Genomic DNA, 22360 nt, shown 5'->3' with positions numbered 1-22360 from the left:
GAGAGGCCAGCCAACCTTCTCCTTCCTCCCAGGTCTCAACAACAACAACACTCATTATAACTGGCCCCACACAGTTGAGAACAACCAGTCCTTGTTGGCACATGATGGCCAATGAGTCTGCTTCGGAAACATCAGCCATGATTATTTCAACTTCAGTCCTTTAATAACTCTGGCTTACCTGGAAACTGAGATCAAAGTTGTGCTGAATGCATGCATTGGTTAAAACTCACACATTTATAATGAATCATAGTAGCTTAATTACATTTTGAAATAGGCATTTAGACTGATCATACAGTTTGGAAATATTTGCATTAATTGACCAGTTTGCACTATTAAGTCACAAGGCAGTGGGATCAGTCCTAACTCATACAGTGATTGGTTTATTCATTCATTCATTCAGACTTAGTCATTATAAATCACATACAGCTATGACACCAACTGGGATTAAACTGCAGCAGGCACCTAGTTAAATATTGAGACACGTGTTTAAATGTCAAGTTCAGCAGTGTTGTTGTTTGCACGTAGAGAACAACTACTGTGTGTGCATCCAGCATATGCCTAGTCGTTTGAAGGTAACTGATACTGTTGCCGCTGTAAATCATTAGATAGTAGCCTAGTCAAACCATGCTTTACATTACATCTTTATTTTACTGGCAGCAGGCAGTATACACTTGCTTCTCTTTTCTGGTTAGGCTAGTGGGGGATGGTTCAGAACTCCCTCCAGCCACTGTCTGCTCTGCCCGGCCGAGGCCCATTTCAGAGACCCGCTGGGTCCTTCGGCGGCGCCCCTGGCCTCTTCCACCACAAACTGCCTGATAAAACCAGAGGCTCCGAATATGATAATGTTGTCAGGGCTGGTAACGGTTACAGTCACCATTGTGCACTAATGCCCGTTTACTGTAGGCTAGTTTACTCAGTGCAACGTGTAAATGGACCTGGGGAAGGGCAGACTACTGTAAAACACCCCTAGTGTTACTAAGGCTATCTGAAATAACTCAAACATTGTCTGAAAACATATAAGCTATGCAGCAATCTTGTTTGAGTCGACTGAGCTGTAGTCCAATGCTTAATAGTATGCAGTATAATTAATAATAATATTTCTAGATTCATAGTGGCTGGTTTGGTTTCATGGTTTACTGAGACATCTTGTGACCAGTTGGTGATATTACATCACAGTGTGTAGGCTACAACGTTGCACAACTCATGCCAGTGAGAACAGTAAAATAACATCAACATACCAAGTTTCCTTGATATAATTTATATTCCATTGAGAAAACAAGTCAACAAAAATACTGCAACATATAAACATGGATTGTATGATGCAACACAATAGTAAACAACATAGAGTGAAAATTAGAGGCAGCATTCATTGACATTACTCAACCACAGCCATTTAGAGAGCACAGAGAGAGAGAAATAAGACTTTGACCAAAGACACCAATGCCAGAGGCAATGGATAGAACAGAAGTCTGGGACATTCCAATGATAAACTGTGACTTCCTGTCTGATCTCCATCAAACACAGATGTGTGTGCTCTCTGTGCTGTCTGAACCAACGACGCACTGGGTTTAGCTCAGGGTTCTCCAACTCTGGTCCTGGAGAGCTACTGTGTGTGCAGGATTTTGAACCAGCCCTGCAGTATCGTCTTCAGATCGGACCACAGTTAGCAGAATCAGGTGTTACTGCTGGGCTGGAATGAAAGCCTGCACACCCACTAGATCTCCGGGTACTGATTTGGAGATCCTTGACATACAGTAGATAAAAGCAAACAAAGTCTATTCACAAAAGCAAGGGAATGGATTTGTATTGAATACATTAAAATAGACTCCGAATAAAATGCAAATAAAGGACATTAGTGCCTGAGATGTTGAGTAATCTGTACAGTACTGAATGTCATGACTACATTAAAATGCATTGACCTTTGTTCATATTGTCATACCAAGAGCCATACATACAGTATCGGTCATGCATATTTGTATTGATATCGTTACTCGGTGATCAGCAAATTACTTTACAATGTGCCAATTCCAGAGAGCCATCCTTCACAAATGAGGACTTTGGTTTGCAGTGGTCAACAACCATGAGTTCCTTAAGAGGAATGTAAGAGTCATTCTAAACCCGTCTCCACATACAAAAACATCTGCAAAATGTATAACATGTAGGCTACATTTGACAAGTCAAGGAGTCGAGGCGTTTTTTAATAGCCTACTGTACCCCAAGTTTTACCATGAGGCTCTCAAATGCAGATAAACATCTTTACTGTTTATCTGAATTGTATCTGTTTTTCAGATGAACATCTTTACAAATTCAGATAAACATATTTTCTCATTAAAAATTCCAACTGGAATATACTGGTAACTACCAAAATAAAGGAAACACTTGAGTAAATGAGGGATACAAACTATATTGACAGCAGGTGCTTCCACACAGGTGTGGTTCCTGAGTTAATTAAGCAATTAACATCCCATCATGCTCAGGGTCATGTATAAAAATGCCCAGTTGCCCATTATTTTGGGGTCTCAATGACGTTGAAAGATGGGTCTCAAAGGAGCATAGGGGGTTTAAAGTGTGTCTGTGTGTGTGTGTGTGTGTGTGGCTGTGTGTGTGTGTGTGTGTGGCTGTGTGTGTGTGTGTGTGTGTGTGGCTGTGTGTGTTTCTGTGTGTGTGTGTGTGTGTGGCTGTGTGTGTGTGTGTGTGTGTGTGTGGCTGTGTGTGTTTCTGTGTGTGTGTGTGTGTGTGGCTGTGTGTGTGTGTGGCTGTGTGTGTGTGTGTGTGTGTCTGTGTGTGTGTGTGTGTGTGAGTGTATGTGGCTGTGTGTGTGTGTGTGGCTGTGTGTGTGTGTGTGTGTGTGTGTGTGTGTGTGTGTGTGTGTGTGTGTGTGTGTGTGTGTGTGTGTGTGTGTGTGTGTGTGTGTCTGTCACAGTCTCCAGATCTCAACCAAATTGAACATGTGAGATTCTGGAGTGTTTTCCACCACCATCAACAAAACACCAAATTATGGAATTTCTCGTGGAAGATTGGTGTCGCATTCTTCCAACAGAGCTCCAGACACTTGTAGAATCTATGCCAATGTGTATTGAAGCTGTTCTGGTGGCTTGTGGTGGCCCAATGCCCTATTAAGACATTAAGACACTTTATGTTGTTGTTTCCTTTATTTTGGCAGTTACCTGTACTTTACAATGCTATGTTTTGTTCCTCAGTGGTTTTGGGAGGTCTTTTGCGCGGCGTCCATCTTGAGGTTAAAAACAAGAGGTTAAAAACAAGATGGGAAGCAGTGTTCTGGAAACAGTTTGGTCTCTATCTGAAATGTCAGTCGTTAAAAATGTCTGTAACTGTGTCTCCTGTTGGGTCAATGATCATAAGCCCGTTCAGTCTCTATTTCAGGCTCTTCCCCAAAGCATCAATGACCTTATGACCTTCTTCAATTCATACTGAGACATTGTCAAGTCCTCCCTCTTGTTCCAGTCTCAGAGCAGTTCAAACAGTATATAATACACTTCTATGCCCTGGCTAGGACAGCACTGGGAGCCTGTGTCTGACTTCACCTAAACCATTCTCTTCAACCAGTAGTGTGTGACCAGTCTTACACTATATCCTTGCTTATCTTCCACCCAGGGTTTCATAAGAGTCCATAGACTGCTACAGTAGGTAGGCTTCTGTATGTTTAGTCCATAGACTGCTACAGTAGGTAGGCTTCTGTATGTTTAGTCCATAGACTGCTACAGTAGGTAGGCTTCTGTATGTTTAGTCCATAGACTGCTACAGTGGGCTAATGAGTCTATATCGTCTGCAGCAGTAGGTAACTGACTATATGTCCTGACTGCATGTCCTGACTGCAGCAGTAACTGACTGTATGTCCTGACTGCAGCAGTAACTGACTGTATGTCCTGACTGCAGCAGTAACTGACTATATGTCCTGACTGCAGCAGTAACTGACTGTATGTCCTGATTGCAGCAGTAACTGACAGTTTTATTTATTTTATTTATTTAACCTTTATTTAACTAGGCAAGTCAGTTAAGGACAAATTCTTATTTACAATGACGGCCTACACCGGCCAAACCCGGACGACGCTGGGCCAATTGTGCGCTGCCCTATGGGACTTCCAATCACGGCCGGTTGTGATACAGCCTGGTATCGAACCAGGGGGTCTGTAGTGACGCCTCAAGCACTGAGATGCAGTGCCTTAGACCGCTGCGCCACTCGGGAGCCAGGACTGTATGTCCTGACTGCAGCAGTAAGTGACAGTATGTCCTGACTGCAGCAGTAGACTAAGTCCTGACTATGATCGTATGGGCAGCCAGTGTTTGAGCCTGTCCAGGAAGCGTTGTATGTGCACAACGTAAAAGTCTACATTGTGAGAGAAGTCAATGCAGATGCTACTGTATGTATCCACTAGGGTGCAGTACAGAGCTGTCCCGCCCAGACTGATCACCACGGTTACCAGGCACAACAACAGCAGGATCAAAAACGAGTCTACGCCCACCTCGTCTGCACAGAGAAAAAAAAATACAGATTAATATTTTGAACAAGATAATGGTACATGGTGCAGATGGTAAACACAGATAATGGTACGTGGTGCAGATGGTAAACACAGATAATGGTATGGGGGGGGGGGGGGTTGCATGTCTCTTGCACGCCAGGGTTATGGGTTCGATTCCCACGGGGGACCAGTATGAAAATGTATTCACTCACTACTGTAAGTCGCTCTGGATAAGAGCGTCTGCTAAAATGTGTGTGTGTGAAGACAGAGGTTGTTTTTGGGCTGATCCTACCTGGCTCCATGCCATCCTCTGGCTCGCTGAAGCGCACCTTGCGTTTGGAGTTCTGTTTGGCTGCATCGGGACCCTCGGGGGGCAGGCCATCTAACGACGCCCTCCTCCTCTTTAGAATGGACACCAGGCCATCTGGTGAGGAGCTCTGGAGGGGAGCAGAGTGGTGGGAATGAGTGGTATTATTACAGGGAATAGATGGAAAATCCCAGGCTATATCTGAAATGGCACCATGTTCACTATATTGACCAGGTCAAAAGTAGTGCTCTGTATTGGAAATAACGCCACCTAGAGGTGAAATTAATTGTATGTTTGCACAACAAACTGCAATGATGCACAGATGTAGGATCTTTATTTGATCACCCTGTTGTTGCAGGAAATGCAAACTGTATTCGAGGTTTAAAAAAGCTTCTAATATTTTGTAATTTCAGGACGTCATTGTCCAAACCATTGTCTGATTTATTTAGGAGGACCTGTATGTGAGCTATTTGTTCTACAGGCGTCTGTTGTGGCCCTTTAATGACATCATAGCCTCTGTGTCCTGTCCTCAAATCTCACAGAGTTCCACCCATGGCCACGTCGCTTGGTGTAGCTCAGCACATGGAATGAAGTAACAAACACAGCCAATTCCGATTACAGACCCAGCTCCTCTACCAAGACTTCTCCGGGCTCCCTTGAGCCTGTCCAGGGCTGTGTGTCAATCCAAAATGTGTGTCCCCTCCCAAACAAGACAGAGAAAGAAAGACAGAGAAAGAAAGACAGAGACAGAGACAGAGAAAGAGAAAGAGACAGAGAAAGAGACAGAGAAAGAGACAGAGAGCGAGAGCGAGAGCGAGAGCGAGAGCGAGAGAGAGAGAGAGAGAACGAGAGAAGATAACTGAGAGAGAGAGATAAGGCGGTAAACATGAGGCCGTTAATGTTATGAGGCCGTTAATGTCTCTATCACAGTGTTTTCTCACCTCCTCCACTTGAGACAGTTTGACCAGGTCTTTGGCTGAGGCTTGGGGAACCCCCGCTGGCCACTCCACCACCTGCACCTCCTCTTCTGGACTCTCCTCAAACACCTCCTCTTCATCCACCCCTTGCCCTTCCTCCGCCATCTCTTCCTTTCCTCGCTCTCCCTCCTCCGCTCCTCCCTCCTCCTCAGCCATGTCAGGGACAGCTGATGACGTGGTCTGCTCAACATCCTCCTCACTCTGTCTCACAGGGTTGTTGACTCTGACTGCAGACAAGAGAAGTGTTGCTTAAAGCACGGACACACCAGTAGCATTTGCCAGCCAAGAGTACTCAGCACCTCTGAACAGAGTGTCGGACGTAATTTGCAAACCGAGTGCAAACCGGTTCTACATGTAGAATCGAACGAAAATGTAATCAGTCAGACGGCCACCGGCAGGGTGGTCCTTAAAACACACCGCGCCGAACGAACAGTGAACGAACAGCAGATGAAGAGCAGATGAACAGCAGATGGACATTCGGTGTGGTGTGTGTGATCCATCACCTGGCTTCACCATAGATAGACACACACTAACACACACTAATAGTAGATATAGCTGAGACAGTATGGAAGCATCATCTGGCATCAGATTCCATATTATGAGCCCTTATCGATTAGAACCAAACTTCCAGTGAACAAAGTGGACGATATCATCAACCTCAAGTGGCCATTCTATAATATTGATTTAGGAATTCATCTGATGGGTTTTGTGTTGACCTTTTCCATGGTGGGATGGTGACCTTTCTCTCTCTCTCCCATCACACTGCCCCCTGGTGTTGTGGCTGTCTTTCAGCACCGTGTCTGCCATGCTCTGGAAAAAAACAGATCTGTCATGAATGCCATGTCACAAAAACACTAATCTTATGTGATGGACTAAGAAACATGATCAAAAGGGTGGTGTGTAGTGCTATGTATTTTCTTACCATTTCCGCACTAAGCATTGGTCTATTACGGGGGAGGGAGAGAGAGAGAGGGAGAGGGAGAGGGAGAGGGAGAGGAGAGGAGAGGAGAGGAGAGGAGAGGTCAGATTGGGTAAATTGATGTTTTGAAGCCATTTTATTTTAAAATGTTAAAGCTAAATCAATCTACATCAAATTGCCACAAGCTACTGGGTCGTTCAACCAATTAGGTGCCTTTTGAGTAGTTTAATCTTACTGTAAATCAGCCATAAATCCCCTTGTGACAGGGGGAATGGACACTTGTTGTGTGCAACAGGGAGGGGCAATTGAATGCATGCTTCACCCCCCAATTTTTTTTTTAAACATTTCTAGACTTTCTATCTTTGGGTAACCAAAAAAAGAGTAGAACCTGCTCACCTGCTTTTACACTATGATTTGACTATTAGATGTTCAATGTTTTTTTTGAAAAAAACATCGAAAATGAATAGTTTCACGATATTAAAAAGGAAGTTCAGTTCACGTAACAGGGTTGAACTTAAAATGAGGGACAGGTTGTTGTTTTTTTCCTTAAAATGAATCACTAATCACATGAAATAAATAATAATCTTCAGAAATGACTAGGGCTTTATAATATTGGTGAAAACTTAGGGTTAGGGTTACATGGGTTAAAATCTTCCTCGAAGTCACAGGGGATGCACAGAGGGACAATTGTAGCAAGTCTTCATTGATATTCAAAATCAGATTTATTGAATTTTCCATGTGGTCTATTTTAAAAGGACACTTCATTTAATAATACAGGCTTTCAAAATGTTATATTTGTGCACAATTTCTACTTGAAGTACCAAAGGGACGCAAAAGGCACTCATTTAGTGGAACGACCCTACTAACATACCAAGAGACATGGGCGGGGTTCTGTGACTGAAAACATATCTGAGTCTAAAGCTTAGTAGAGTAAGTAAGGAGAAATATTTGATAATTAAATGAGCGTTAGTTAATTAAGGTGTTGTTTCATGTCTAGAGTAGAATGCTTATGTTCAAAGTTCAAACATAGGGTATGATCTCACATATTATGACTTTAGCTAATAAATCATGTTTTAATTAAAATATGCATTTAAATGCAGACAGTGTTTGTTGTTCAAATTCCTTTGATCCCCATATGGAGAGTTACTATTGTGGGTGGTGACAGAATGTGACAAACTAAAGTAAATAGGCATGCTTTGCTTTCCCGTCTACTGCCACAATCAGTACCGTTGCTGCAACTAACTGTCCAAGTGATTGTGCATTTAGTCCCAGTTCTAGAACAGCACTATGCTACATCAGTATGTCATGGTCCACCAGTATCTATCTCACCTCTGGTGCGTCCTGCAGATCTGTCGCAGCATCTCTATGTTCTCCTGTCCAATGCTGTTGGTCTCAGCTTGGGAGGGGCTGTCTGCTGCTCTGTTACGCTCTCTCCACTGGCTCTCTGGAAGCACACAGGTTAAGATTAACACACACACACACACACACACACACACAGACACATACACACACACAGTGGAATTGGAAGAATGACATGGTTATATTTAGTAAGTCATGGGTTCAGGACTTCAGGCTGCAGTGACAGAACAGATGTGTGGAGTAGAGTGCAGTACCCCAGTCCTCCTGCAGGGCAGCGAGGTTGGACAGGAGGCGCTCATGGTACAGTTTCTCCAGCTGCAGGAACTGCACCGCCCACTGGTCTGATAACCATTAGCAGTTAAGGAAACCAGACACCCCAACAGCCAATAACAGCTGTCTCTGAAGCTGTCAACTCTGGGATTCAAAAGACAGGATCATATTAACAAAATTCTGACAAATATATACAGCATCTGGTGTTTTGAAGATGACATCACTGAGCTGCCACACTTGTGCGAAAACCACAGAATTCAGATAAAATGGATGACGCTATAAACAAATACTGGAATTTTGAAGCTACTCCAGGGCATGTTCTGCTGCTCAAGAAAAAATATATATGACCAGAATATGTACAGTACCAGTCAAAAGCTTGGACACACCTACTCATTCAAGGGTTTTTCTTTATTTTTACTATTTTCTACATTGTAGAATAATAGTGAAGACATCAAAACTATGAAATAACACATATGGAATCAAGTAGTAACCAAAAAAATGTTAAACAAATCCAAATATATTTGAGATTTGAGATTCTTCAAATAGCCACCCTTTGCCTTGATGACAGCTTTGCACACTCTTGGCATTCTCTCAACCAGCTTCACCTGGAATGCTTTTCCAACAGTCTTGAAGGAGTTCCCACATATGCTGAGCACTTGTTGGCTGCTTTTCCTTCACTCTGCCGTCCGACTCATCCCAAACCATCTCAATTGGGTTGAGGTCGGGGGATTGTGGAGGCCAGGTCATCTGATGCAGCACTCCATCACTCTCCTTCTTGGTAAAATAGCCCTTATACAGCCCGGAGGTGTGTTGGGTCATTATCCTGTTGAAAAACAAATGATAGTCCCACTACGCCCAAACCAGATGGGATGGCGAATCGCTGCAGAATGCTGTGGTAGCCATGCTGGTTAGGTGTGCCTTGAATTCTAAATAAATCACAAACAGTATCACCAGCAAAGCACCCCCACATCATAACACCTCCTCCTCCATGCTTTACGGTGGGCACTACACATGCGGAGATCATCTGTTCACCCACACCGCGTCTCACAAAGACACGGCGGTTTGAACCAAACATCTCCAATTTGGACTCCAGACCAAAGGACACATTTCCACCGGTCTAATGTCTATTGCTCGTGTTTCTTGGCCCAAGCAGGTCTCTTCTTTATCCTCTGCAGCAGAGGTAACTCTGAGTCTTCCATTCCTGTGGCAGTCCTCCTGAGAGCCAGTTTTGTTCATTGCGCTTGATGATTTTTGCGACTGCACTTGAAGAAACTTTCAAAGTTCTTGACATTTTCCATATTGACTGACCTTCATGTCTTAAAGTAATGATGGACTGTCATTTCTCTTTGCTTATTTGAGCTGTTCTTGCCATAATATGGACTTGGTCTTTCACCAAATAGGGCTATCTTCTGTATACCCCCCCTACCTTGTCACATCACAACTGATTGGGTCAAATGCATTAAGAAGGAAAAAGAATCCACAAATTAACTTTTAAGAAGGCACACCTGTTAATTGAAATGCATTCCAGGTGACTACCTCATGAAGCTGGTTGAGAGAATGCCAAGAGTGTGCAAAGCTGTCATCAAGGCAAAGGGTGGCTATTTGAAGAATCTCAAATATAAAATATATTTTGATTTGTTTAACACTTTTTTGGTTACTACATGATTCCATATGTGTTATTTCATAGTTTTGATGTCTTCACTATTATTATACAATGTAAAAAATTGTTAATATAAAGAAAAGCCCTTGAATGAGTAGGTGTCCAAACTTTTGACCGGTAGTGTACTTTACTATTTTGCAGTTGACTGTGTTTTACTCTGTGTGTGTGTGTGTGTGTGTGTGTGTGTGTGTGTGTGTGTGTGTGTGTGTGTGTGTGTGTGTGTGTGTGTGTGTGTGTGAGATTCTTATTTCAATGGGAATGAATTGGATTACTTCCAGTAGAACACATTTCTCTCCCCCCAACTTCCACACCCAATCCTCCCAAAAATCACCCACCACTATGGTTGCATCTTAGGGAATAGGGTGCCATTTGACATGCACCCTATGTCTCTGGACACAGCCACACCCACACACAATTATCTCTATACCAAGGGGCCCAGTTACTATGGTAACATCACAAACAGAGTGACAGAGTAGACTCCAGCTAGTAGACTCCAGAGGAAACTGCAAGGGACCAAGGGAAATCCACCCATGACAGAACAGGCCAAATACTAACAACCTCGCCACACAAGAAAATACCCCACCTATAGAAACTCGGAAACTAAACATTCATATTCCTCTCTGCCCAGCACACCTGGAAACACTTAATCTCGGTTACCCAGAGGTCAAATTCTCTCGCGAAAGTTTGTCATTTCCTATTTTACTTCTGGGGGAAATGCCGTTAACAATTGTGATTACCTTTGTGCAAAGGAAGGAAGCGAAGTCTCCTCCCTCTAAAATGGAAATTCTAGGACAAACCCCTCCCTTCTGCTAATTTCACCGGTGTTCATAATGGCCAAACCCCTCCCTTCTGCTAATTTCACCTGTGTTCATAATGGCCAAAAGGGGAAATTTTTGTTTTCATGAATTTTTACGATACAGCCAATTTTGACTTTGTGTCTGTGGAATCTAGTGGAAACCATTTATCATCCACATCTGCTTGAAAACCTCTGCACAAGCACCGCCTTCGCCCAATCCTGATTCGTTCAAATAATCAATTAATAAAACCCAAAATCAGGAACTGCTGCTGCTCGTAATCACATAATTCTATGTGAGCCTTGACAGATTCTCGCCGTTTCGTCTGTCCTCAAGAATCTGTCCACGAGAGATTAAGAAACACTGCAAAAACACTGTTTTACTTTCCTTCAGTCAGTCCCCACAGTGGCACCACAGTCCCCAAAGCTTCGAAAGAAAAACACTGCTATTCAACAGCTCTATTAAAACAAAAGACAAAGTGGAGATAAGTATTAGCAATAAGTGATGGAAAGGATACAGTCCTCATCCAGGGAGTAGGCCTCTGCTATCTGTGAAGAACAAGACAGAGACAGAGACAGAGAGACAGAGAGAGAGAGAGACAGAGAGAGAGAGAGAGAGAGAGAGAGACAGAGAGAGAGAGAGAGAGAGAGCGAGCGAGCGAGAGAGAGCGAGCGAGCGAGAGAGAGAGAGAGAGAGAGAGCGAGCGAGAGAGAGAGAATAAAAACATTACAAACCGACCTGCTTATTCTGTTACTTGGATCACTCACTCAGAATCAGACTTCAGTACTGTATGCCAGGGCCTTACTTAAAAAGAGAATGTGTTCTCAATATCTTACATAAATGAAATACATTAACTAGAAAGGTTACTTTAGAAAGTAATTAATTGAATTGAATTAGAACGGTTTTTGCTGAAGAAAAATGGTGTGCTTGCTTTAGCTGCAGACTAGAATAGATATTCTCGTGCTTGGAAATAAAGTATAGGAAAGTATAGGGGGAAAAGACTCAAGGTGGGACTCAGATGTCACGAGGTGAATAACAAGCCACTGTGTCTCAGTTTCACTTATAACATGACGCACAGCAGAACTCAAAACAACTCTGCCCGCCCCTGCCTCAACTCTGTAGAGCGACACACATACTCAAGATGCCATGACATTTCCTATAGAGGTCAATGCCTGTTTACAAGGAGTTTACTTCTCTTGGCCAGTTATTCTGCCAATGCTCCACTGATTGTACCAGTTTGATCACAGAGCAACCCTTTCTTCTGTATCAGTGTATAAGGGGCCCATCCCAAATGGCACCCTGTTCCCTGTATAGTGCGCAACTTTTGACCAGGGCCCATATGGAATGGCCATATGTAGGGAATAGGGTGCCATTTAGGATGCAGCCTCAGTGTATCAGTGTTGCCTGTCCTTTCTTGGGGCGTCTAAATCATAGCTGGCTCTTTGTTCCATGATGACCAGAATTGGCAAAGAAACAAAAACAACTACAAGGCTATTACAGAACTATGAGGGCCAACGCTGTAACAGAATAAGATTAGAAAAGTGTACAGATAAGGGGCATCAAAGAGTATCTGAAATAAATCCCACTGAGAATCTTTTAAAAATGCACTAGTCTTTTCCTACCGGCACTGACTTTGCTGATAACTACTTTACTGAGGGAAAATGTGCTTACTACGATGATATGTTGTTGTCTCACCTAGCTATCTAAAGAGTAATGCACTAATGTAGTCATCTGCTAAATGACTAAAATGTCAAATGTAATGATTACAATTCTTAAAGCTTGATTTTGCTCCCTACAAATGAAAAGAAACCAGAAGGGAAAGGCAAGATGTTTCAGAGGCAAAACATTGGTGACAGAAGAGGATGATACAAAACACAATCAGCCAATCCACAGAGGACCAATCCACAGAGGACTTCTGCTTGTGAGGGTGAAAACACACACACACACACACACACACACACCTGGTGTAGAGACTGTGGCAGCAGTGTGTGGTCATTGTGTTCTCCCAGAGACTGTAGTGAGGCTAGCAGGTCAGGGCTGGGGCCTGGGGGGCCTCTGGGGCCACTTCCTGAAAGCACACACAATGTCATGTGCAATACACAGTTGATGAATAGAGATGTAGTAGAATTAATAGGTGTAACATTTTAAAAGGCATGTAGTAGAATGTATGGGTGTAACATTTTAAAAGGCATGTAGTAGAATATATGGGTGTAACATTTTAAAAGGCATGTAGTAGAATATATGGGTGTAACATTTTAAAAGGCATGTAGTAGAATGTATGGGTGTAACATTTTAAAAGGCATGTAGTAGAATATATGGGTGTAACATTTTAAAAAGGCGTGTCGTAGAATGTATGGGTTTAACATTTTAAAATAATCTGTTAGATGTAACATTTTGAGGCTACTCTTAAGGTCTTATCATGGCAGCCATAAAGAGTAAGGACAATCTAGTGCTCTAGTCGCAAAGATCAAATTTGTGCTTGTCTTTTGAAACAGCTTAGGTAGGTGACGCAAACATACTACACTGTAAATACAGTGCATTCAGAAAATATTCAGACCCCTTGACTTTTTCCACATTTTGTTACATAAAAGCCTTATTCTAAAATTGATTAAATTGTTTTTTTCCCTCATCAATCTACAAACAATAGCCCATAATGACAATGCAAAAACAGGTTTTAGACATTTTTGCACATTTATTACAAATAAAACGGAAATATTACATTTACATAAGTATTCAGACCCTTTACTCAGTACTTTGTTGAAGCACCTTTGGCAGCGATTACAGCCTCAATTCTTCTTGGGTATGACACTACAAGCTTGGCACACCTGTATTTGGGGAGTTTCTTCCATTCCTCTCTGCAGATCCTCTCAAGCTCTGTCAGGTTGGATGGGGAGCGTTGCTGCACAGCTATTTTCAGGTCTTTCCAGAGATGTTCAATTGGGTTCAAGTCCGGGCTCTGGCTGGGCCACTCAAGGACATTCAGAGACTTGTCCCGAAGCCAGTCCTGCGTTGTCTTGGCTGTGTGCTTAGGGTTGTCCTGTTGGAAGGTGAACATTTGCCCCCAGTCTGAGGTCCTGAGCGCTCTGGAGCAGGTTTTCATCAAGGATCTCTCTGTACTTTGCTTTGTTCATCTTTGCCTCAATCCTGACTAGTCTCCCAGTCCCTGCCGCTGAAAAACATCCCCACAGCATGATGCTGCCAGCACCATGTTTCACCGTAGGGATGGTGCCAGGTTTCGTCCAGACGTGACTCTTGGCATTCAGGCCAAAGAGTTCAATCTTGGTTTCATCAGACCAGAAAAACTTGTTTCTCATGGTCAGAGTCTTTAGGTGCCTTTTGGCAAACTCCAAGCGGGCTGTCATGTGCCTTTAACTGAGGAGTGGCTTCCGTCTGGCCACTCTACCATAAAGGCGTGATTGGTGGAGTGCTGCAGAGATGGTTGTCCTTCTGGAAGTTTCTCCCATCTCCACAGAGGAACTCTAGAGTTCTGTCAGAGTGACCATCAGGTTCTTGGTCACCTACCTGACCAAGGCCCTTCTCCCCAGATTGTTCAGTTTGGCCGGGTGGCCAGCTCTATAATGAGTCTTGGTGGTTCCAAACTTCTTCCATTTAAGAATGATGTAGGCCACTGTGTTCTTGGGGACCTTCAATGCTGCAGACATTTTTTGGTACCCTTCCCCAGATCTGTACCTCGACACAATCCTGTCTCAGAGCTCTACGGACAATTCCTTCGACCTCATGGCTTGGTTTTTGCTCTGACATGCACTGTCAACTGTGGGACTTATTATAGACAGGTGTGTGCCTTTCCAAATCATGTGCAATCAATTGAATTTACCACAGGTGGACTCCAATCAAGTTGTAGAAACATCTCAAGCATGATCAATGGAAACAGGATTCACCTGAGCTCAATTTCAAGTCTGACAGCAAAGGGTCTGAATACTTACGTAAATAAGTTATTTCTGTTTTTTATTTGTAATACATTTGCTAACATTTCTTAAAACCTGTTTTCGCTTTGTTATTATGGGGTATTGTGTGTAGATTGCTGAGGATTATTATTTTTTAAATCCATTTTAGAATAAGGCTGTAAGGTAACAAAATGTGGAAAAAGTCAAGGGGTGTGAATACTTTCCGAAGGCACTGTATGTCCCGTATAATACACATACAGTACTGAAGGAGACGTGTGCTATGTGCTGAGTGCTGTAGGCTACCTGAGGCAGTCCCAGTGTTGTTTCTCTCCTCTCTCTGAGTCGTCTCAGTGAGACGTGTGCTATGTGCTGAGTGCTGTAGGCTACCTGAGGCAGTCCCAGTGTTGTTTCTCTCCTCTCTCTGAGTCGTCTCAGTGTCTGAGTCTCTGGAGGGGCTGGTACTCTTGCTGCCCATCCTCTCCTCCACACTGTTATTCTCCTCCAACTCAGTGGTTCCCAAGCGATGGGTCGGGGCCCACAGGAGGGCCGTGGCAGGCTGCTTTAGGGTTACCACTTACTAGGATTGGATTATGGCTAGAGACATTGATTTGGTTTAGGATAACTCTATGAAAAACTCCAAAAGCTTTACGTCAGCTTAATAAAATGTATGATCCAATGTTCTAGGTTTACCAGCTTGTTGTTGTTGTTGTTGTTGTTGCAGTTGGGAAAGTATGAGTAGAAGGTTGAATCATCAGTGAGTGGATAAGGTCTATTAATCCATCTCTTTGTAGTCTGGTATTCTTGTTTGGGGTTGTTTGGGGCTCTCCCTCAAAAACCCTCGAGCAGGTCACCAAGGAGCTTCTTCCTCTCCTCTTCAATACCCTGCTGGATATAAACACATTGTATAGCGTTAGTATCAGCGTGTCTTTCCAAGCCAGGGATAAAATGCATTATTTTTTCACTGACTGCACTCCTCCTTGAGTTAGTGAGAAAACAGAATGTGAAGAAGAGTGGTACTGAAATTATAGTTATTTTGCTGAGTGAATCTTTTCAGATATAACTCTTTGTGTTACAAGCCTGAACTCCAGGGGGCCCCAACATAAACAAATCAATCTTGGTTCGGGGCCACCTGGAGGTCGGGAGCCCACCAGATTGCATATGAACACGTCATAAGCAATGGCAAAATGTGTAGAATCGCAGGGAATTAGCTTTAAAACTGCACAAATGTCTCTCCTTCCCCATGGCAAAATGTGTAGAAACACACACACAAAGAGAGAGAGAGAGAGAGAGAGAGAGAGAGAGAGAGAGAGAGAGAGAGAGAGAGAGAGAGAGAGAGAGAGAGAGAGAGAGAGAGAGAGAGAGAGAGAGAGAGAGAGAGAGAGAGAGAGAGAGAGAGAGAGAGAGAGAGAGAGCGAGCGAGAGAGAGAGAGAGAGAAACAGAGAGAAATAGAGAGAAACAGAGAGCGAGAGAGAGAGAAACAGAGACAGAGACAGAGACAGAGACAGAGACAGAGACAGAGACAGACAGAGAGAGAGAGAGAGAGAGAGGAGGTAAGCCAGTTGACACAGTGTTTAATAAACACAACCACATCATAAGACCTAGCCTACATTTAAGCATGAATGAATGACCAGGTGACAAAACTCACAGGAAATGTGCACACGTTGCTCAGCCATGTTTGTATCATCCAACCTGAAACTGACAGACTATTGATTAGAATGAACCTTTTTGGTATATAGAATAGAGTAATGTGCTTATGTAACAGAAATGCTGTCATTTCAGAGGTCTATTTGGTCTTACTCAGATCTCTTTCTTGTGGTCATGCTTACTTTTATTTTTGACGTTTACAGGTCATTGTATTTAAATGAAGGCTACTTTATGTTGCCAACAAATAGTGAAGAATTGATGCTGAAGCTGATGCGTTCTGCTTTCAAGTGCGTGTTCTGCTCAGTGTAGTCAAAGGGATCAGTCCAAGCCTTTCATGTTTTATCAATTCATTTAAATACTGTAGAAGTCTACACAGTAACAGCAATAAACAGGATTCATGCGCTACAATATCGCAATTTACAGCATACATTTTCACCTAATAAACAATTTCATGTTTATTATTCAGGAATGAAGAGCAAACATTTCAGGCTAGTCTAATAAAATTAGCAGAATCAAAAAGCCATTAATACAATATTTAGGCTATAGCTTTATATGCTAACATGCTGTCATCATAATAATATACCCGAAGAGCACTCAATGGTAACAACAGTAAAAACTGTGGTAGGCTACCCCATCACGCTGATGTATCCATACTCACACATTCAATAATGTCCCAAGGTAGACAGAAGATTCGTGGGTGACAATCAGCGGAACGGTCATCAACTGTCATACAGCTCAATCCCTTCTATTCTGAACGCGATGTTGTAAATGCACTTGATGATATAATCGTGAGTGGCACCGTGGGTAGTGATTTTTATAATCTGTCAACTAAAGTGATGCTCTCTGCGGATCCATGGTTGTTTACGATCTAATCCGGGCATTTTCTGTGTTGCAGTCAGCCCCTCGTTGCAAAATATATCATTTTATTGTCCAACGGAGGCAATGGGGCCATCTTCTGGCTGAACTCTTATATCGCTCACCGAGTGGCCTGCAGTTACTGTAACTAGAGGAAGTTATTTATATGGGCTGGTATGTGTTGTTTTTTTGCCCAGTTTTTACAAAATATGGGAAAGTATTGTGTAAAAGGCATCTCCTTCTTAGAAACAGATGTTTTCAAATATCTATTAGAGAGCTTTGGTATCATTCTCATGGAAAGCTTATTCAATATCTGACACTTGATATTGCACTGGTGTATCATCAGTATAGTAACTGAGTCGGTGTTCTTCTAGCCTACTCCCATATGTATGTGCTTGAAACCTCTGGGGGTCCTTGGGGCCCTCTGTGCAGGTTTCCATTACAATTAAATGGTTAAAATGTATTTGAAGAATCCCATGGATAACTTGCTATTTAAAAAGACGCATAGCCTTTGTCTGTGTATATGTAGACAATATTTCTATAATTGGTGATTCAAAGTGTGAAATCCAACAGTCACAGTGTAGAGAGATACGTTGAGAATCCTTTGTGACAAAGTGGTGACACATCCAACACAGGCAGCGCAGTAATATTAACCCTTTGAATGTCCTCTTCATACTGTATGTCTGTCCTTTCTAGAAAGAGTTGCCCTGTTCACATCTGCATTGTTATCTTCATGGGGATTTCAAATTAGTCCTAAATGATGGTAAAGTAGAGTAGAAAGAGGGAAAGGTTGGAACAGGGAGTGATCTCTGTGTGTGTGTGTGTGTGTGTGTGTGTGTGTGTGTGTGTGTGTGTGTGTGTGTGTGTGTGTGTGTGTGTGTGTGTGTGTGTGTGTGTGTGTGTGTGTGTGTGTGTGTGTGTAATGAGTCTGACTTTGTAATGGGCTACCTTTAGAAGTGAACTCCGGCTGACTGGGCATCCTCATTACCTTCCCACTGGAAAACATCCGTGGCGACAGCAGCTAACGTCTAAGCTGTTGCATCATGTTACAATAATGTACCTTAAAGGCCCAGTCCAGACAAAAAACATGATGTTCCTGTGTTTTATATCTATTTCCACACTATGAGGTTGGAATAATACTATGAAATTGTGAAAATTATGAAAATACCCCTTTAGTGTGAGAGCTGTTTGAAAAGACGCCTGAAATGTCAGCCTGTTTTGGTGGGATGGCATTTTGAGGTAAATTAGTTAATAGACCAATAAGAAAGATAGTTCCAAACCTCTCTGCCAATAAAAGCTAGTTTTCAGTTTTCCTCTCTCCACTCAGACCACTCCCAGACAGTCCTAGCAAAATTCTTGCTTGAGAAATTGCTCTTTGCTAAAAATCTAATCACATTCTGCAAATACAACAGAGCCCCACAGTGGAGTTCATAAGACCCATAAAACCTAGTGGTCAAACAGGGAAATGGTTCCAATCATTTTTTCACCATTCATTTTTCCCATAGGGAATTTTTGAAACACTTAAAATAAGGTCTGTGTTTCGTGTAGGCTTACCCTGGCGTGACGTTTTGATAACCATGTAAATCTTTCTCAGACAAGATTACTTTTATCAATATATTCGGCTCTATTTACTCTCAGATTCAAAAAATGCTAATTAGCAGCAGAATAGACATCATGCAAAACTACAAATCCCTGCAAGCTCCTGCACATCATCTCTAGCTGACAACTTTGCTAAGAGGTCAATGTAAAACTTGCACAAGACAGTTCACAGAATTGTCAATTGAAAGAAATGTTGCCAATTTATTCATTACTAAATTTCGCTACCATTAGATAGTTAATCCAGAGATTCTTACCTTTGCCTCGATTCGGCAGTCTAGTCCAGATCCTCATGGCTTTTGTAGTTCTTTATGATAGCCACATTAGCAGCTAATTAGCATTTCATTTTGGGGGGTTAAATACAGGCGAATATATTGATAAAAGTTACTTGTCCTAGAGAGATTTACATGGTTATCAAAACGTCACGCCTAAATAAAAAAGGAAATAGTAACACAATAAAAACAATAACGAGGCTATATACAAGAAGTACCAGTACAGAGTCAATGTGCAGGGGTACGAGGTAGTTGAGGTAATATGTACAGTACCAGTCAAAAGTTTGGACACACCTAATAAATGTACTTGTTAAAAGTTTGTGCGTGATGACGTAGTGCACATCAAAATAACTTTTGCGGTTAAATTCCCATAAAAACTTAAATGGCTTTCCATCTTATTTTCAACTCTAATGATGGTTTTGTCACAAAAAAAATTTGTGTTATATTGCGCACGGGTTCCCAAACTTTTGCAGTTTTAAAGCTCATTATCATTCAATTGTACACATTTTTCCATGTCTAATGTGTATTCATGTGATATTTGAGTGACTCAAACATTACAACAAAATCTATGGGCTATAATTCCTAGCTAAAAAACGTTAGCTGACATGGGCTAGTTGATCTGGACATTTCTGACAAGTTATAAATAGCTCTCTAAGGTTCACAGAATTGTCAATTGAAAGAAATGTTGCCAATTTATTCATTACTAAATTTCGCTAACATTAGATAGTTAATCCAGAGATTCTTACCTTTGCCTCGATTCGGCAGTCTAGTCCAGATCTTCATGGCATTTGTAGTTCTTTATGATAGCCACATTAGCAGCTAATTAGCATTTCATTTTGGGGGGTTAAATACAGGCGAATATATTGATAAAAGTTACCTTGTCCTAGAGAGATTTACATGGTTATCAAAACGTCACGCCTAAATAAAAAAGGAAATAGTAACACAATAAAAACAATAACGAGGCTATATACAAGAAGTACCAGTACAGAGTCAATGTGCAGGGGTACGAGGTAGTTGAGGTAATATGTACAGTACCAGTCAAAAGTTTGGACACACCTACTCATTCAAGGGTTTTTCTTTATTTTTACTATTTTCTACATTGTAGAATAATAGTGAAGACATCAAAACTATGAAATAACACATATGGAATCATGTAGTAACCAATAAAGTGTTAAACAAATCAAAATATATTTTATATTTGAGATTCTTCAAATAGCCACCATTTGCCTTGATGACAGCTTTGCACACTCTTGGCATTCTCTCAATCAGCTTCACCTGGAATGCTTTTCCAACAGTCTTGAAGGAGTTCCCACATATGCTGAGCACTTGTTGGCTGCTTTTCCTTCACTCTGCCGTCCGACTCATACTAAACCTCAATTTGGTTGAGGTCGGGGGATTGTGGAGGCCAGGTCATCTGATGCAGCACTCCATCACTCCCCTTCTTGGTAAAATAGCCCGTACACAGCCTGGAGGTGTGTTGGGTTATTGTCCTGTTGAAAAACAAATGATAGTCCCACTAAGCCCAAACCAGATGGGATGGCATATCGCTGCAGAATGCTGTGGTAGCCATGCTGGTTAAGTGTGCCTTGAATTCTAAATAAATCCCAGACAGTGTCACCAGCAAAGCACCCACACACCATAGCACCTCCTCCACCATGCTTTACTACACATGCGGAGATCATCCGTTCACCCACACCGCGTCTCACAAAGACATAGCGGTTGGAACCAAAAATCTCCAATTTGGACTCCAGACCAAAGGACCCATTTCCACTGGTCTAATGTCCATTGCTCGTGTTTCTTGGCCCAAGCAGGTCTCTTCTTCTTATTGGTGTCCTTTAGTAGTGGTTTCTTTGCAGGAATTTGACCATGAAGGCCTGATTCACAAAGTCCCCTCTGAACAGTTGATGTTGAGATGTGTCTGTTACTTGAACTCTGTGAAGCATTTATTTGGGCTGCAATTTCTGAGGCTGGTAACTCTAATTAACTTATCTCTGCAGCAGAGGTAACTCTGGGTCTTCCATTCCTGTGGCGGTCCTCATGAGAGCCGTTTCATCATAGCACTTGATGTTTTTTGCGACTGCACTTGAAGGAACTTTCAAAGTTCTTGACATTTTCCGTATTGACTGATCTTCATGTCTTAAAGTAATGATGGACTGTTTTTTCTCTTTTCTTATTTGAGCTGTTCTTGCCATAGTATGGACTTGGTCTTTTACTAAATAGGGCTGTCTTCTGTATACCCCCCCACCTTGTCACAGCACAACTGATTGGCTCAAACGCATTAAGAAGGAAATAAATTCCACAAATTAACTATTTGGCTATTTGAAGAATCTGAAATATTACTTTTATTTGGATTTGTTTAACACGTTTTGGGGTACTACATGATTCAATATGTGTTATTTCATAGTTTTGATGTCTTCACTATTATTCTACAATGTAAAAAAATAATAATAATAAAGAAAAACCCTTGAATGAGTAGATGTGTCCAAACTTTTGACTTGTAATGTATGTTTCCAGTTATTTTTTTGTTGACATTTAGGAAGTTTGCATAGAAAATATGTGTGAAAATTGCCTGCTAGGGTGCGTTTCCATTTAACTATCTATCGTTAAAAACAGCTTGATGTAATGACGTCACAACTAAAAAGAATTTTTTTTTTAGCAAAAACCTAGTGTCGAATAAAAATGTTGTTGTTGTTTAGGCAAATTGTGCATTAATAAATTGACGACAGCCTGTATGCCCTCCCACCTATCTGTTTCATGTCTCAGATAGTCTGCGAAAGCCAGCATGGATTGAATGAAATAATTATCATGTGCCAACGTATCGCCACGGGCTGTGCCATGGTGAAACTTGCTCTCCTGTAGATCTAAAATAATTGGATGGTGAAACTTGCCAGCCAACCAGAAAAGCAAGCCGAAGCAATTCAGGCATTTTTAAAAGTCAGGACAATCCTTGTCCTGCAAAGAAACATTATTTTTATAGTTGAAAAAATAGATTTTGCAAGCAGTAGGCATTTAGAATTCAATGTGGAGTGGAGTTTATAGTTATGTGATGACATCATGTGCCCCTAGTACCTTTAAAAGTATTTGGCAATAATCATTTATTCGAATAAAAATTGGTCCCAATAAAGAAAGTTAAACAAAAGAAAAATCCACCACTGTCAAACGGGTAAAAATGTTGTCAGTAGCTAGGTTTTCCATCCAATTGAATATTCAAAAATTCGCATAAATAAAATATGCGCATATTCCCACCAGAGATGTTTCCAATAAATGTACTTGTTAAAAGTTTGTGCGTGATGACGTAGTGCACATCAAAATAACTTTTG

The 22360-nt window shown here is 41.9% G+C and overlaps 1 protein-coding gene across 1 annotated transcript; it reads right to left on the bottom strand.

The window, feature by feature from the left end:
* Window positions 1-4152: 4152 nt before the first annotated feature.
* LOC121549237 (consortin-like) lies at window positions 4153-17174 on the bottom strand. The gene is made up of 11 exons (XM_041861091.2): window positions 16976-17174; window positions 14976-15557; window positions 12729-12835; window positions 11285-11315; window positions 8298-8384; window positions 8014-8128; window positions 6688-6709; window positions 6482-6575; window positions 5730-5992; window positions 4774-4918; window positions 4153-4489 (listed from the first exon to the last, which is right to left on the bottom strand). The coding sequence occupies exons 2-11, from the start codon at window positions 15145-15147 to the stop codon at window positions 4281-4283; spliced, it is 1245 nt and encodes a 414-aa protein (XP_041717025.2). The 5' UTR covers window positions 15148-15557; window positions 16976-17174; the 3' UTR covers window positions 4153-4280.
* Between the last annotated feature and the right edge of the window lie 5186 nt (window positions 17175-22360).

This window comes from Coregonus clupeaformis, chromosome 33, assembly GCF_020615455.1.
Source record: "Coregonus clupeaformis isolate EN_2021a chromosome 33, ASM2061545v1, whole genome shotgun sequence".
Taxonomy (NCBI): Eukaryota; Metazoa; Chordata; class Actinopteri; order Salmoniformes; family Salmonidae; genus Coregonus; species Coregonus clupeaformis.
This window is presented reverse-complemented; position numbering and strand designations above follow the sequence as displayed.

Bases quoted from the DNA above. Each gene is read 5' to 3' on its own strand.
- LOC121549237 (XM_041861091.2), bottom strand. From the start codon at position 15,147: ATGGGCAGCAAGAGTACCAGCCCCTCCAGAGACTCAGACACTGAGACG. The intron at 6,710-8,013 runs GTGAGATAGATA...CCCCCGTAATAG, and splicing joins ATCTGCAGGACGCACCAGAG to ACCAATGCTTAGTGCGGAAA. The intron at 5,993-6,481 runs GTCAACACAAAA...TCTTGTCTGCAG, and splicing joins ACCATCCCACCATGGAAAAG to TCAGAGTCAACAACCCTGTG.